The sequence below is a fragment of the Phalacrocorax aristotelis genome, chromosome 2 (assembly GCF_949628215.1).
Source record: "Phalacrocorax aristotelis chromosome 2, bGulAri2.1, whole genome shotgun sequence".
Lineage (NCBI taxonomy): Eukaryota > Metazoa > Chordata > Aves > Suliformes > Phalacrocoracidae > Phalacrocorax > Phalacrocorax aristotelis.
This window is the reverse complement of record NC_134277.1, coordinates 69706145-69724444: the sequence shown is the minus strand read 5'-3', so window position 1 is coordinate 69724444 and position 18300 is coordinate 69706145. Positions and strand designations below refer to the sequence as shown.

At 39.9% G+C, this 18300-nt stretch overlaps 1 protein-coding gene across 4 annotated transcripts in view; it reads right to left on the bottom strand.

Moving 5' to 3' along the window:
- JARID2 (jumonji and AT-rich interaction domain containing 2) overlaps positions 1–18300 on the bottom strand; it is a 226433-nt gene that overhangs the window by 27770 nt on the left and 180363 nt on the right. For all 4 annotated transcript variants that reach the window (XM_075083958.1, XM_075083957.1, XM_075083959.1 and 1 more), the window contains 2 exons: positions 12057–12286; positions 3396–4413 (listed from right to left, as the gene is read on the bottom strand). In XM_075083958.1, the coding sequence (XP_074940059.1) occupies positions 3396–4413; positions 12057–12286 (1248 nt within the window). The remainder of the gene's footprint in view (positions 1–3395; positions 4414–12056; positions 12287–18300) is intronic.

Here is an 18300-nt window from a genome sequence, read left to right as displayed (position 1 = left end):
CAAAAAGCAGCCAAACGGACAAGGAAGAATAAAAGAAACATCATAAATACTCTCAAAGCACAGAAATAAATCATCAGCAGAAAGAGTGAAGAAACAGACCAAAGACCACCTACAATTCAACAGGGCACTGCTGAAGGAAAAAAGAGAATTAATACAAAACTCACGTCAACATTGCTGCCACCGCATTTTCTCAACAAAAAAGGGGAACAAGAGACAAGTTAAAAACCATTACGCTATAGCCGTTCCAGAGCACTTAGAAATGCTGTTATACAACAGAGAAGTGCAAGAAGCAGCATTATGGTAAATATTTACTGTCGGGTGCACAGCTACAGCATCTTAAGGGCCAGTCATATCATCTTGCTTGCTAGTGCAAGCAGTGTTACTTTCTTCAAACTACCCTGTGCGCTGCATCTCAGACACTTCATAGCTGATCCCAATTTTCCTTCTTCCCTCTGCTTTCCCCTCTTCCACCACTCATGCCAATCCAGAGAAGAGGGAGTCTCAGCAGTTTAAACCTGTGTGCAACATTTTGGGATGACAGCAGTTGCGACTGAGGCAGAGCAGCGCCAGAGGCTACTCACTAATGTTGCCCACACAGCACTGGGCAAACGTGTCAAAAAAGGGGAAAGGATTTGGGCTGCAGCCAAATCCAAGGGTAAGGCTTTGAGGAGCATACAACAAGGGTGGAGGCAGGGCCATGTGGCAGCAGATTTATCCAATTTAGTAAATTTTTTTTTTTTTCTTTGTCAAAATGGTTAAGTCTCAAAGCTGAGAAAAGGTAAACACCATTGGGAAAAGAAAACCTTTCAAACTTGGGTTTCTTTCTTTCCTCTTTAATCGTCCCCATAACATAACTTTCAAGTTGGCCTCTATTACAGGCTGTTACTTTTTTGGTCTAGTATTTTATATGCAGAGTTCACAAATAAGCTGAAGGCATAATTCAAGATGGCTTTCCATCCCAATAGATTCAGCGACCTACATAAAGTTGAATAACATATTCCTAACTTTAAACCTGGACCACACTTCTTTCAATGTTATACATTTTCTCCAGTGGGACAAATACAGCACACCCAGTTTAAGGTCCTAGTTTCAACACTGTTTATGAGCTATTTAAGAAATGTGATTTCCTCCCGCGTCACAGAATGATCACTCATAATCACTCCACAATATTAGAGCTCAAGTAGCACATCATTCAACCGGAGCCTCGCATATCTGGCAGATCCTCCACAGGGCCAGCTACAGCTAAGGTTTACAAAATGGTCTCAATTATAATTCCATTTCACACAGTCATAACTTTTGGAAGCATTTATATCTCAGGCTGATGTTTTCCAGGATTGACCTAAGCATGTTGCTTAAACTTTCCTTGAAAGGCTGAAGGGAAAAAATGTAAGGGGAGGATGGGGAGAGAAGAGTCTTAACCCCATTTATAAGCACCTATAGCAAAATGGCTTAAATAGGAGACAGAGCACGTTACGCAGAAATAGTGTCTGATTTTTTTTTAAATTGTATTAATTTCACTAAGTTAGGAATATTTTTAAATTGCCTAGTGAGCAAGCTCATTTGAAAAAAAATCTTAAATCTTCAGGTACACATTTAACACCAAACGCTGGCACTACACAAGCCGTTGGCAAAACTCCCACTTGCTCACTTAGATGGAAATGTGATTTGGCCCTGAAAGGAGTGATATGTATGCATGTCTACTTAAATAAGTGTGCATTTATCACCCCAGATTATTTTATATCTTTCTTGCTGGAACCAACAGATTTCTCATCTTTGTATACTGATGATCTCCAGCTTCTTTTCTCCATTTTGTTTTTAGTTTTAAGCACAAGATAGGTAGGAAATTAACTGCAGAAAGGATACACAGGATGCAAATTTTATAAGAGACCACTGTTTGCTCTGGTTATATGGCACCCAGCAGAATAGAATCCTTGCCTATTAATTAGGCTCTTAGGTGCTTAAATAATACAAATAATTAACAGTAATGCCATCTTAATGCCGAGTTAAGGTATTTCATTAAAAAGTTAACATTGTTCGAGGAGCGTTAATCGAGCTGTCTTGCGCATTTTCTTCTCTCTTGCCAATGTAAATTTAATTCATTATTCTTCTCTATTAGCATACAACCATTGCATACATTAGGCATACAAAATGTTCACTTATTGCCGCTTGAGTGATTTTAATTTTCAGATTTCCTTGAACGTTTTTGCATGGCTATTGCAACAGAGTGCTAACCCTCGATCCTCCTCCTTAAATTCTGTCATTTCTCTCTTGTGCCCTGCATTGGTTCACCATAAACTCTGCAACATCTTTGTGTGCTTTTATGCATATTCACTCACTTACCATACATGATATAAAATGAAGTTTGAAAACGGGATGTGGGGGAAGGGAAGCGTTGTGAACAGCTGAAACAGAAAAGTGTGTCCTTTAATCCAACTAGCGCTGATAGCTGTCTCTGATCAGAAAATGGCTCAAAGGCAAAACTCCAGCCTCAAGTTGCAACATGCAGATCCTGTGAGCTCTGACTCAAAAACACTTCAAAAACAAAGGGAAGGGCTAACAAAAATTAAAAACACAAGTTTGTTACTATGTCATGGCTGCAAAGGCAGCAGAGATGGAGGTGGCTTATTCAATAGTTCATTTGTATGCTGCTGTTGTCATGTTTTTACAAACTATTGTCACATTTTTGTCACGCGTCATATTTGACAGCAGACCATAAACCAAGAATTCTGTTAAATAAGTGATTCTCACTCAGGCATTAGCCCTGGCAGACACCTGCTGGGAGAAATAATGAAACCTCCATTTTGCAATCAACCACATTTTACTGCCTATTCTTGACACTTAATGGTTGTTAAATGTCAGCAGGTCACTGCAAATTTGTAATTTTAAGTGTCTGAGTACCCAAAAGAAGTCAGTTCTGAGATATTTTCTCTCCCCCTTGGTTAAATCGTTTTCAAGGAAGGGGAAAAAAAATATTTGCATTAAAGCTTGGCAAGATTGCAACCTGTTTGGAAAACATCTTTGGAAAGGTCCGAAAAATATTCTGAGGCAACATTTGATCAAAGGCTATTAATTTCCGTGGCAGTACTACCAACAAAAATAAACAGCAGAGAAAGGAAAAGATCCTGAAGTCTGGAGACCAAGACCCCACATAGCATTTTTCTTCCCTAGGTGAAATAAAGAGCTGGCAGGAGGAAAGTGGCAATATAAAGTCTCCCTGGAAAGCTCTCCGACAACCTACCTGCATCACGCCTGACCGATGGATAACGAGAGAGATCCAGAGCTCTGCAGTGTTAATTGAACAGGGGTTCAGTTAAGCATAAAGGCAAATGGAGCATAAAGTCGTATATGGACACTAACAAGCAGCGGCAAAAGGCCAATGAAACCACAGCCCTTACCTATAAGTGGGAGTTCGTCCATGGTAATGCCCTGAGATTTGAGGTGCTTCTTGATACAGGCCAGCCGCTGCACGTTGGGTCCCCAGCGCCTGCCTAGCTTGTGTATGTGCTGAATCTGTGTCACAAACCGCATTTCATCATTTAGCTTGCACTCAGGTCTCCAGTCTGGAGGAGGAATCACCCTGCACATCCCATACTTCTCTACCTGAGCTCGGACTGACTCAATGTATATCAGTGGGTCATGAAATTCCTTGGTGGAGGGCCTAAGGATGGGAATCTCCCCCAGCATCCCCCACCCAGACTTACTACTGCCCTTTTCGTGCTTTCCCATTGAGTCTTGTGGCTTGTGCAAGGACTCCGCTTGAGAGGTAGAACGATTTTCACAGGAGGCATTTTCAGTTTTGCCATGTGCTTGTTTCCCTGGCGTACTCTTTCCAGCAGTGGCTCTTTTCGGCCTATTTCTTTCCAAACTCTTCTCTGGCACTTCCTTTTTAAGGTGTCCATTCAGCAAAGGCTTTTCTACGGCTGCCTTTTTGCTGGCAGCTTCTGCCAAGTTGACGGCCCCTTTCATTCTCTTGGTGGGCGACTGTATTTTGTCTATGTGATTCGTCTCTTCCAGCCTCCTCTTCGAATTGCGCAGCCCCTCCCTTAACTGTCTCCCCACCTCCTTAGTGCATGTCTTTTGGTTCAACTTGCCATTGACTTTTACACCATTAACAGCGGTATTGTTAGACTTGGATGCTCCAAGGGATAGCACCTGTTTGCGGGTTTTTGCATTGCTACTTTCTATTTTCCCTGAGATTGTGTGGTTGACAGGTGAACTGGGTTTGTGGTGATTTAGTTTGGTTTCCTTGACCAGTTCTTTCTTGGCTTTGGTGTATGTGACAGTTCCCTTTGTCACTGTTGCAGTGTACTTCACAGTTTTGGACGGTGAAGGTCTGACTTCTCTCATCTTTTTGGCACTGGCTGCATTTGCACTCGGAGATGACATTCGAGTGATCCCATTGACTTTAGAAACCTGCAATGGCAGGAGTGTTCCAGGGGGAGCAGGAGGAAGGAAACAGAAAACAGAAAAGTAAATTAATAATGCTACCACTCAGCCACAGCATCCCAGTCGCTGGACAACCATGTTCTGCAGTCCTAACTCCTGGCCCTTTCGTATAATCTTCATATAACGGTTTTCACCCAGGCAAGAGGAGGGACTGGGCATTTATTATAAACAAATAAAAGATTTTTTTTTTTTTTTAAATTAACCAAGAAGTCCCCAGAAAGTCAATCTTGCTTTTGGAGGGTACCAAGCCTCTGGCATTAAGAAGGGTGAGGTCCCTTGCTTGCATTACCCCCTTCCTTGCCTACCAGGAAAGCCTGTTACAGTATCACAAAACACAGGTAGTCTCATTTACAAATTAATGCTTTCATTATTTCCTTTTCTGGCCCTCAGACACTATCTTTCTCCCACCCAACTTCCCTTAAGTGCACACACAGTTTACGACTTCTTAGTAGACAAGCTAGCTAGTATACTACCTACTCTAACTGGAGTGGGCACATTCTGCAAAAAAACCACACACTGAGATTCAAACCAACCTCCTGTCTACACATACATATAAAAAGAGATGCTGAACACATTATGCACCCAACAGATCAGGATGGCCATGAAGGATCCAGTCTCATACATATTAAATCTTGGGAGGCATCTTGTTGCTGAAGTCACTATTTGAAATAAAAATGCATACAGTAGTCCAATGCATTTTTTTTTTTTTAAGTTTAATATCTGGGCAGTTTTGCTGACACACATTTTAGTACATCATATTCCTCACTAATGTGTCATTGAAACTTAGAATTGCTGGATTCCACTGCTTTCTGTTAGGCATTTAAACCCAGCTATGAAACTAAAATTTATATTTTAACTGTAAGATGCGTTAAGCACCGAAAGCAACCCTCAGCTTCGAAGGAAATTGTGATGGCTCGGCACTGCCAAAGCTAAGCCCCACTACTAAGGAAATTAAGTCCAAGTTTAAACCTCAAACAAATTTCAGCATTTAAGCAAGTTTAAACATTGCCTTCTCACCTCCTTAAACTACTGTGAGTGCAGAAAAACACATCCAACTGATCAGGAACATTGATAAAGTGCTCAGAGTGAAAGCATACAGTACAATCACCCCTCATCAGCACTCTGGTGAGTCACACCGTTCCTGCAAAGTTATAATACTTCCTTGCGAGATTTCAAAATATTTGCCAGATTAGTAAGCATGGCAGCTTCTCTCAAATAAATGCAAGAATTTTAGTCACTTATAAAGAAGGGGAAAAAAGTTATAAAATATGAATCAAATGGAGACTGAAAAAAACGCACTATGGTCTTGTATTATGTGACTTGCAGATGAGGAACTGGAACCTGGGGACTCTGCATATACACACACGTATGTGTATACACGCATTTACTGTGTACATTTTCTCCTCTGTGCTCCAGAAGCTGGAGCAGGAGTAGCACCCTTCTAAAACCCATCTATATTCTTGTCCATCCTGCGATTCCAAGGTAGAAACACTTAAGGGAAATTCAGTTAAGTGATGACATGAGGTTTTACCTTGAGCTTTCCAAAGACATATGAGATATCATCTGGAAAGCAAATACTTGCTAACAGAAACGCATTTAGCTATTTGCCTTGAAATTTAGGCAGTACTCTGCATTTGAAGTGGAGGCCTGGGTTTGACTTTTACAGTGCTTTTTCATGCCACAGAGCAGATATAGGCAGAGAGCTGCTGAGACATTGCCTCCTGCCTGCAGGATTCAGAACAAGAGCTGAACATCTCTGGCTTTATAAATAGCCAGGAACATCGATTACAGATTTCATCTAGACTAATAGAGAAGAATTGATTGAAAACTGGGAGGGGAAGGTAATCTGGGTGACAGTGATCATAAAATGAGTTTTCAATTCTAAGATGTGACAACAGCAGAGAAAGGAAAACAGACATAAAAAACCCCATCACCACTGCCAAAAAAAAACCCAAAACAAAAAGAAAAACCAACACCAAAACAACAAACCCCAAATCAAAGCAATTCCCACTCAGAGGAAGGGCACAAAGTACAGGCCATTATGCCTGTTCACAAAGTTCTCTGACTGGAAAATTAGAAAAGAATCACAGTAAAAAGTGGAAACACAATTATGTGACCAAGGGCAACTACATAGGAACAGCAAAAGCATGCATGGGTAAAATCAAAAAGGCCAAGGACCTAAAGAAACTTCAGTTAGCAGGTGACATAAAATGAAACAGAAAAAATTTTATAAATACCTTAAAAGTACAACAACAACGAACAGCAGCAATCAACCACCGCGCACGGAAGGAAAAAAAAAGCGCAACAGTTCGGCTAAAGTGTTTGTGCTTTTATTGCATTAGCCTTCACCAAAGTACCACTGACTGAATACTTACCAGATATATAACATAACCAATTTCAATAAAAGAGTTAGGAAGGCAACCCCAGCAAGCTGAAGTGTAGCTAGATGACTTAGGTCATGGCTCCTGGAAATAAGCTGAGGGCAGGCAGAGTCTAACTAACTTCAAACCCTAAAATCATTCTGGAACAAGTCATCAAACAGTTAATTTGTAAACACACAAAGGGTAAGATGATAACGGTTTTTTTTTTTTAAAAAAAAAAGCCCCCCCCATAGTTTTGCCAAAATAGCACATCAAGCTAATTTAATCATCCTCTGACAGACACCTGGCTGAGCAGGTAAAGAAGCACCTCTGCTTCTGTAGGACTCCAGTCACTGTCCATCAAACAAGCTCCTAAGACACATCCTAGGCATAATTACTCTGAAGTGGCTTCACAAGGGATTGAATGAAGTCATCCTCAAGAGAAGTTATCGTTGTTGTAGTTCACTGCCATCCTGAGAGGGCATTTCAGGTGACTTTCTGCAAGGACTTGTCTTGGCCTCGGTTCTACCAAGAGCTTCCACATCAGTAACTTGGATTATTATAAAATTTGCCAGTGACACACACCTGGAAGGGGCTGTAAGCACTCTGGAGACAAGGTCAAAATCAAAGACAATCTTGAAGAACTTACTTCAGAACATTTCTACAATAAGAGGAACTACTATTTTTAGGAAGGACAAATGAAATATGTGTAGGGGAGGAATAACATTTGGGGACCACAGTGAGCTGAAACACAATGGTAGTACAAAGCAAGCAGATCACTTTCTGAGACCTATTATTAAGAACACCAAAAGCAAGGGATGGGAGCACAGGCTTTCCTATGCAGGGCTGGGCCCAGCATTGCGCCCCCACTGCCAGAAAAATTTAGACAGTGGATCAAGTCTGAAAGAGCACAAAATGCTCACATATTTGGAAGATATAATCTTTACAGAAAAGCCAAAGGAGCTGTACTTATTTAGTCTGGAAGAGATGTCTACGGACAACTCTGTAACACCCTCTGGATGCATAAGGAGCTCCTTTGAAAAGAGACAGTAAATGTTCTTTCCATGTTCACTGGGAAAAGTGGGAGAAAAAAAAACCTTTAATTGTCTACAACGATGATCTGAGGCACAACTAGGAAAACACTCCTTGGTAGAAAAGGAAAACGCTGGAAGAAGCTGTCAATGGATGTTGTGGAGTCTCTTCTATGGAAGGTTTTCCAGGAGGTTTCAAGGACACCATAGCTACATTACTGTGCTGTCAGGTACAATCAAGACAACACCTCAGAATGAGCAGTCAGGCTGTATGGAGGTATCTTTTCTCTCCAGGCTTCCTATGATTTTTTTTCCTTTTTTTTTTAAGTAGTTGTGACCAGAAGTCTGAAGGGCCATCCAGGGCCCTCCTTCAGCAAGGAGTGGTGACACAGGGCCTGAGACAAAACACGGTCATGGAGAAAGGCAAGATCCTCACAGCTCTTCCTCTTCAAAGGAAAACATGCCATCAGCATCATCAGCTTTAGGCCAGAATTAAAACTGCCGAGATACAAAACTCTGGAAAACTGAATTCATTAAGAAAACAGTAAATTATCACAACTGTTTAAAGTTGTTAGGATACCTCCACACAACGAAAGCTTAGATCTCTCAGGGCCAAATCTTGAACTGAACAGGTACATAAGCTTTGGCTATCTAACCTCCAATCCTAGATTATAAGCACACTATTCTGAGTTTTTATTAAAATTTCAGGAAGTTATTCCAATGATGAACAGGTCTTGAGTAGAGAACACTTGGCTTTGGGAATACTATAAAGAATTCACTTATTTCTTTCTGGTTGCTGACTAAGGAGAAAGAAACACTGCTGAAAACTTCCTCAGTACCATCACCTTTCTAGAGGACCATCAACAGGATGGTTTTCAAATGTTTCTCCCTCTTCCCTCCCCAAAAGCCCACAGGTATCTTGAGTGTTTCCAGAGAGGATAGCATAATGTTTAAGACACAGCAGTACTATATAGACCAGAACAGACCACGTTTCAAACAGGAATACGCTGCAACAAATGTCTTCCAGCTGGAAACAAGTGGAACAAACAACGTGGTCATAGCCCACCACCAAAGCAACAGGTGGATTCAGGATTTCACACTGACAAATGTGAAATTCTGTCTGGTCAGTCATCAGCTGCGTGTTCCTGGTCTGTACTTGTCCCTGAGGACCCATCAGCTGATTGGAACCAAAAGAACAAGAAATTGTGGTAGGGATTTTCTTACCTTTCTACTGTTGATATGTCTCCCCCCAAACCAAACATACACACACAGAGTCAGCCTAAAAAATTGGCCACACTGCCAGGTGCACAGGTTCACCAAATGGGGGAGTATGCCACAGCTTCATCCCGAGGCAGTGCTTACACTGAGCGCATAAGAAAGAAGTAAATTTAATTCAAATAGTAACAAAGTGATTGACATTAGCCTTACATGACTCAAAGTCTTGAGCTAAAGGTGAATCTAGGGATATGAATAATCTTATCTTTGCTTTTCAGTTATCTTCTCAGTTTTGCTGACATATATTTGTCTTCAGGCCACTCTTTTCTCCACTTTACTGAACTTGCAGTAAAAGACGATATGACAGATTTTGAATTTTGTTGTCTTTTAAAAAAGCAAATGGGACCAGCATATAGTCTTGCAGCAATTTGTTTGTTGGATTTGAACTGGTCTACATTAACACCTCTGCACAGCACCTAGGATCCATCCTCCAGACACATACACACATACAGACACACACAAAATAAAGCCAACAAACAACTTGTTAGATAACAAACACAGCAATAACAGCAATATTAGCAATACTAACAACAGCTTTAGTCCCAAACAAATTCAAGTTATGAAACTGATCTCGAATTCATTCATAAAAATATTTGTTTTGGTATGTTTTGCAGAGCTAAATTACCATATTAAGCCGAGAGAGGGCCCCCTTGAACTACACTTCCTTTGCCCACAACCCCTTTGAAGTAGGGGATTTGGGAAGATAGCAAGGGAGGAAGAAAGAGAGAGAGGGGACACGTGACAAGTGCAAGTGCACACCAGAAAAGAAAATACAGAATGAGAGGAAAAAAGAAAATCTCAGGTAATTTCTACTATTCTGCCTTTATTTTCTGTAAGACTGAACAAAACAAAAAACACACACATAAACCATGTAAATGCACATGAACGAGGAGCAAAAACAGACTGGAAGGAGGAAGATGTGGCTGGCACCCTGGGAAAACAACTCTCCTTTTGGAATATACTGAAAATGCCAACAAAGACTCAGGACAAGGGCCGGAAACTTAGCAATGTCACATAACTGGTGAGTCTAAAGTTTTGTACAAAGCTAAGTCTTTCTGTCATTCAAAATGCATAATTCACCTTTATTTAGTTACGGCCACATTTTCATTAGAATTGGTAAGAAAGTACTTGCGTTACTATTGGTTGCAGAAGAAAATTTAAATGCCAAGGTTGTTTTTTTTTTTTAAAGGATCATCAGTTCAACTTACAGCCCCCTTATTTGCTGAAGCTTGAGGACACTATGTGAGCTGTCTGTGTGGCGTGACTGTTGGCTGTACTGCACTGCTTTAGAGTTTCTCTCCATTTTGCATAGCGTGATTGAAAACATATAATACTCTACAAAGTGAAACCCACTTGGATCGTGGACAAAATTCTTCTACACCTGTCTTTTCCCTTCTCAGAACTAGCTTCACAAGTGACGGCAGCTGACTTTCACAAGAATTTTAACCATTTATACTTTCACGATACAACATTCAGTATTTTACACAAGTGTTCGAGTGAGTTAAAATAATTAAGTATGAAGTGCATCCTTCAGGTTTGGGAAACTTGTTCAACACAAAGAGCTCATGGCAGAGCATGTCACAGCAAGGACCATAGGGTGCAGGTAGTCACAAAAAAGCAAGCTGAAAGGATGCAAAGGAAGGTGGGCATTCAAACTGATGAGTATATAAGCAAAAATTTACATGAGGGAATAAAGAAAGGAAGTCTTACAGAGGTACAGAGGAATAGAGTGTAGATAGCCTTCAGGATCTCAGATTTGATTTAGAAGGTAATACAAATCCAGTGGAGGTATTTCAGAAGAAGCTAATCCTTACTGAAGCACAGGCCATGGACGATTTCCTCAATAAAAGCACCATTGTTTTACTTTTTGCCATTTTTAATTTCCAAGCCTATGACTGAGAGGCCTTGACAGCCCTACAAGATGGCAATTCCAGCTCCACTGAAGTCCAGGCCAGCCTACTTAGAAGAAAAACCTTTAGACGCCAGCAAATACAGACTGTCTTTAACTGGCCTGTTGAGAATTAACCACTGGAAAAAAAAAAATAAGGCCTAAGTGCAGCATGCTTTCTGTACTGCATTGCCCTAGCGCAGACACCCTGCTAACCCAGCCCCAGACTGAATAAGGACATTGACCAGGGATTTTGAAAGTTGTTTATAAAGCTTATTTGGCGGTTGCTATTTTAGGAGCCCTTTGATCCCACCATCAAAAATAGACGGAGACGCATCCTGCCCAAACACCAGTCACAAGCACCGAACAATTGGTCTGCTAAACTTCCACACCCAAATCCAAGCAAATCCAAGTGAGGCTGAGACAAACCTCTTGCTGGGTTTTTTTGGTTGGTTTTTTTTCTAGTTTTCAACAAGGTAACATGAAAGTCTGAATTTCTCCCCACCTGGTACATGCACTGAGGAGGTGGCAATATCCTGGAGCGCCTTATTTACACATCAGGCAAAAGATTTTTCCCAGACTCCAAGGTTTGTGTTGCCCTCACGCAATAAAAGACACTGAGCGCAATGTCAGCTTCTATACGACACCAGTGAGCCTCTAAGATAACCCGAGCAGACCAGCTGTACACAAAAGGAGTTCATTTTTCCACATGCAGCCAGCCTTGGCACTGTCAGCAGAGAGGCCAACAAGAGTGCCAGTCAGAAAGATTTAATAAACAGCCATGTGAACATTACTCTTTCGTATGTATACACTGGATAATATAAAGGCAGGGCTGCAAAGCATGCTCTATCATACTGACTTCCTATGTGTGTATCGCTTTTCTTTTTTCCTTCTTTCTCTCTTTCTCTCTCTTTCACCATAAATTAACTCCTTGCTGTCTCCAGAGCATGCTTTTAAGGATTGCCATACTCTCTCTGTGCCAGGCAGTGGAAAACAGAGCTAGCACCTTAAAAGTCTGCATTTCCCATGTGTCCACAGTAGAGTACAATTCATTACCTGTTTCCTTAAGTCCTGAGCCGATCTATGAAGAGTGTGGTGGTTGCTAGCAGTGAGCCCTTTCGCAGAGGAGCCAGTGTTTGTAGTAGGATGGTGATTAGCAGCAGCCTGGTCTTTTCGGCTCTCAGCCTTATGTTCGCTGTTCCTCTCCTTCCCTGGTGTGGCCTCTTTGCTTTTGTGTTTCTGAGCAGGTTCTTTCTCCTTCAATGCTTTGCTGGACCCATTGAAAACTGAGAAGAGAGAAAATAAGACCATTAAGGGGAAAAAAAAGGAAAAAAAATACATTCAAGACCAAACTCTTCATTCAGACCAACTCAACTTTCTGTGCTGTCACTGTCAGATATTTAGTGCGCATCTTCTTATATCTAAAGTAAAATTAATACAGAAATAGAAGGACTGTTTTGCATATTTATTATATGAACAGATTTACTGAAGTACTTCCTTTGCTTGTTAACACATACTATCTTCAATATCTAAATTAAAACCTGCAAGGTATATTACGGTTTTGATTAACCTAAATTTAGACTTATCAGTTTGATTTTTATTTATGACAGTTTTAATTAACTTTTTGCTGTTGCGGCAAGGGAATTCTAAACATCACCTAAAGAGAAAAAGGATTTATTTTTACATTAATAATGTAAAAGAAAGGAAAGGTTCCATGAAAAAGCATGTCTTGTTTTCATCAGTATCCAAACTGCTGAACCAAACTGACAACAGTTTGCCTATAACAGACAACCTGCAAATAGAAAAAGGTACTTCTGTGAAGAAAGGAAAATACTAAAACCGTTTTGTAGGATGTCATACAAAGTAATGCGGGGACCTACACTGAGTGCCCTAGCCTTCTGCTGAAGTGAAGGAATAAGAAAGCACAGAACAGAAGCCACATTTTTGTAGAATAAAGATTATGCAAACGTATACAAGTCTACCTCAGCAAGTTCTGTTCCTGTCCCCCTGCTGAATATATTTAACAATAGTCACTGCTCTTTTGTTGTCAGGGAACAGGAAAAGCTGAGGGTTTAAAAAAAAAAAACAAACACATCACAAGTCTCATTTTGTTTGTTTGTATATCAAAAATCTGGTGACTAATTTATGTCAGCGTTGCTCCCTCTTCAGTGAAGAACTTGACAGAGGGTCTGTGAGGCTTGTGATCCAACACCCACAAGGACAAGTGCCCTCCTGCCTTCTCCACTCACCTACTCTTGTTTTTTGTCCCTGCCTTTTTTGCCCTGGTTTAGAAAAGGACATAAATAAGAAAATTCATAAATACTTAATAGCACAATTATCTAAAAATCATATTCATTACACACAACAAACACTACCTGTTTGGGAATATTAACTACATGAATTAGTTTATTGTTTTCTTGTGAAATGAAAGCCTTCTTTTGTGACTAAATGTGATAGACCTACGATACATACCTTTTCATCTAAATTGTGATGCTCAGCTGTCTCTAAAGATGACCTGTAGAATTATGGTAGTAGTAGCAGTAATAGTAATAAACAACCAACAGTCCTGATGGACAGAAGAGGGGCACCTAAGCTGCTTTTGAGTAGACACCTACCTCCAAAACCCTTCCCACTGCACCTCCAAAAGCTTTTGACAAATTTGTTATTCAGCTCACTTATCATATTGAGCCAGTCATGAGCGTTGAAGCAGATTATGTAAAAAATTAAAAATTGCAATTGCTCTTCCTCCTCTCTTCCTTCCCTCTTGCACGAATTGAGTAAGAACGAGAGAAAAGCCGTTGGCAGCGAAGTCACCACAAATTCCCCTGTGGCTCCATCACTCCTGAGCTCAGGAGCAACTGGCGCTGCCCCAGCCAGCCAAGGATTTCTCAGCGATTTCAGTGAAAGTCACATAACCTCCGTGTCTCATTTCCAGTGATGGAACTGATAATAATTGCCAACCCCTCTCGGGGAGTTCATGACAACACATTTATCCTCCTTTGTAAGGAGTTCTCACATCAGATGGAAGGCACTACAGACGCATGAAGCACGACTATTTATTTTTAATAAGACATGGCACAAACAACTGATAGCAGCTTCGTTAATATGTATTTCATCACTGCAAGTGATATTTTCCTTCGGAGGGAATAAATTTTATATACTGATCTGCTCATACGGAAACGATAAGTCAGAGAGATTCGTTTTCTGTATTCAGTTGCCACTTTATAAACCAAAAATTACTAAAACAGAAAACACAGCCAAGAAGCCAAATTGTGCACTTTTATGGTTCACAAAAAAAAACCAAACCCCAGCGAACATGAGACAAGGTATATTTTATATGCAACAGCTCATTAATTTTAAGTGTCGTGGGAACCCTGCCAGTTTTACCCTCTGAGTAATTATCTTTTGTCTTAATTTGTAAGATTCTTGAAAGGGGGAAGAGAGAAATGGGAGAGAAAAAATGTTCAGTCTCACAGGAAAGGCTTAAAAAGCTTAAAGCCTGAAAACACAATAAAACAGGAGAGATGTAGATGCAAAACAGTGCTAGTCAAGCTGTCTCTAGTTATACAGTAGATGGTATCAGTTTCTATAAAAATGAGTGTTTGTTTCTTCCAACACCTAGAATATTGTTATATCCAGCTAGATAGGTATAAAAGCCTTTCTGCAATAGTAAGTTCTGCAAAATTTACAAACATATGTGAGCAAGTATCAAACCGTTAACTTGATTAATTACAAAACACTGTCACAAACCAAGCATTTAAGAGGAAGAAGAAAATCCCCTAGCCTCCGATTTTGCTCCCATCTCAGTAAAAATGTAGAAGTAAGTTATTTAGACTTAGAGAGTACAATACAGGATTAAACTCTGGCCCTAATAGCTAGTAAGACAGTTCAGTGAAAAGATTAAATCACCAGGAAAGACCAAAAAGCAGCCCAAGAAATCTCATTGTTGAAGAATGACTGATAATAAGACAGAAACACCCACTTCTCAAAAGAAAGAAGAAAAATAAAAAAACCCCAAACCCAAAACTGCATTAAATATTAGTGAGACCAAATCCGATTTAACAATAAAATGATTACTAATTCTTTTGTGTCTTCTTATGCACCAAATTGCATTCTCCTTCATGTTTGCCAGCTCTTCAATATTTCTGCGGCATTCAGAAAAACAGAAAAGGTGTATCTTATGCTTCACTAAGCCCAGATATAGGTATGTCCCAGCTACAGTCTCCCACCCTAGAGATAACTCTGATACGAGCAATATCCAGTTTTCTGCTCCCAGTTATCTTTTTTACTCGTGGAAGAGTAGTCAATAAAGATTTAATCCTTGAAGCAATAATTTCATTAATAAACAGAAAGACATAAAAAAACACCCAACCCACATGAGTTGGGAAACTCACATTATTAAAGCAGAAGTCTTTTGTAGTCTTGAATCATGGTTATTTTATGCTACCTTAACCAGCTCTATATTTCCAAGTAGCTTTTAGTTAAAGGTAAGAGCACTACTAACAAATAATTAAAAGTACAAGTAAATTATTAGTGTTCAGACACTTCAAACAGAATAAAGGGATATCCTTTTATCCACATCTATCTGAATGCTCATTCTCAAAATGCCACATCCTCCAAAGCCGCCATTATTATTATTATTACTACTATTATTATTAAGCTGAAACAATAAGAATCCCAGAGTGAAATACTTGTGGATCTTTTTGTTAGCAATGATGATCAAATGCAAAGAAACTGAACCACTACATTCAAAACTCGCAGCACTGGGGGTTTTTAAACCACTGGTATAATTTATGGCAGCAGAGCAAAACCTTATGGCAGACGTGATCCCCATGGATGCATCACAGCACTCTGCATCGGGGGAACTGGATCCCAGGCACCAATATTCACCCAGGATCCCATATAGGGACTTCAGGGTATCTAATTTGGAACTGTGATAAAGAATCCCTACACAAACCAATGCAAACTGTGCAAATTGTGCGTGTCCTAGGTGCAGCTATAATAATGGCAAAAAAATTTTTGATCAAATAAAGCCACAGATGTGCTCAATTACTACAGATTAACTAAGCATTTACTACAGGAGTTGACACTGTCGTGAGCTATAAACATTTACTGTGTTTTCAGCAATTTTCTGAAGCATTCCTACAAATTAATTTGCACGCAAATATTTTATAGGATACATCCAGCCAGCCATTCAGAAGCCAATTTACAATACGTACAATAATCAGGCTTTCACTGCGCAAGCAGCAGAATTACTGGACTGGGTTCAGCCAACTGCTGACTCCATAGGCGAAGCTTTCTCTCCCAAGCCCTCCTGGAGATTATTCCTGTACCAGATACACTTTACACTTGAGATAACGGGGGAGTCCGTGGCAGGGACAGCAGAGTACTGATGTATGAACCCTTTTGCTTTATGTCAGTGTCTGGAAGATAAAGGCATGGACCATACATGTACACATATGCTGCATGTTGCAGAGCTCGTGCCATGTAAAGCAATTGATTGTGCATTCATAAAACTATCCAAAACAAAGAGGAAAGATAAGAGTGAAAGGGAGAAGTTTTGTTTTCAGAACGAGAAAAGGGAGCCCTGCCAATGTTGTGAACCTGAGCCAGCTATTCCAATGCAAACCTCATGTTGTTACATAGATCATGTTTGGGAAGAGATGTAATATTAATCAACTTTCTGGCATTAAGTATCCGTTACTGTACAAAAACATTCTTGCTCTGGCTTTAATTCAGTTTTAAGTCACTGTGAAAACATTTATGTGGCTCTCAAACTGCCTTAAAGGACCCAAGCAATAATTCTTTTCCCCTCCCAGAGGAACTAAAACAATGATCTGCTTCCATAAAACAGAGTATTTTAATACTGCCAATTGTTTTCCTTAAGTGTTGGGTACATTCAGACTTCTATAAACCACTTCCAGGGATAGAAGCTGTCTTCCTGAAGCCCCCAACACGATCTACCTACTCAGGGTCAGCAGCAAAGGTGCACTTCAGGAGAAAAGGATGCCACAATGTCATATAAAAAAATGTGCAGTATCACTGTTCCCACACTTCTCCAGCCCTAACCCAACACTATGCAATATGTCAGTGGACATCTCTGCAATAAAATTTCCATAGCTGCATGCTAACAAAAGTCAAACAGGAGAACCGTAGCAGATAATACTGAATTTCTTTTTTGACACTATCAATAACACAGCTTAAACCCCTACACGCACAGGAATATATCGGGCCATTGAGAGGAGCATTATTGGTATGAGACACCATGCCACTGTTTGCAAAAATTCAATACCAAGTGTCTCATCTTAGCACAAATTCATTACTCTCACCTAACCATTACGACACAAACAACATCAAAAGGGTCACTCGCTAAGCAGCAAGTCCATACAAGAAGTGTCTGTCTGTTATCACAAGTCTCTCACCAGGATAACAATTCAATTTTTTTGAGCAACTTCCAGCTCCCCTATTCTTCTCCACAGGTCATACATCTAGCTACTGAAAAGCCGCAAAGCCCCAAATGTGTTGTGCCTGATTTGCATATTTAAATATGTAAATTACTGCAAAACGGGTAATTTTCATGTTACATATTTTTGCAGAAAAATTAAATGTGCAAAAATGTTTATTGCAACAATTACTGGTTCCATGGTATTTCAACAAAAGGCTGTAAATCATCAAAATAATTGCCTACCCATTAACTATTGTAGCACTCTGTCTGAAATTTTCTCATTCTGCATTTTAGCTGGATGCAGAAAATATTTTTCTTCTAAATGTTTACCTCTTCAGGATTAATTTCACTAAAAAAGATGCATAAGACTAAGACTCAGTCTTATGTACCCACCCACAAATACCAAATTTAGTTAAAACCAAAACTAAATAAAGAATTGCAATCTCAAATTCAAATTTCCTCACAACACTGTCAAACGGTAATGTACGTAAAAAGATACGCCATTTAAGCCCAAGATGTACAAACACTGCATTGAACTATATCTTGAAATGAGAAAAAATAAAACATTGAACTATGCCCTGAAATGAGAAAAAAAAAATCTACAGTCTTTTCCTGCATCATCTTTGTTGCTACACATGTAAGGAAATTACTCTGCTAAATTATCCATTGCAAATTGAGAAGCGAAACATTCTTCTGTATTTCTGGTAAGCAAGGAAGACAGCACTAAAGCAGAGTATAGTATTTCTAGTGATGCCTGCTTACTATGCACTACTGCCAGATCTGTTTTGAAATTTGAGCCCCAAGGAAAAAGGCTCTATACAATTTGCTCCCCCGCTCATTTCAGGCAAAAGGCAT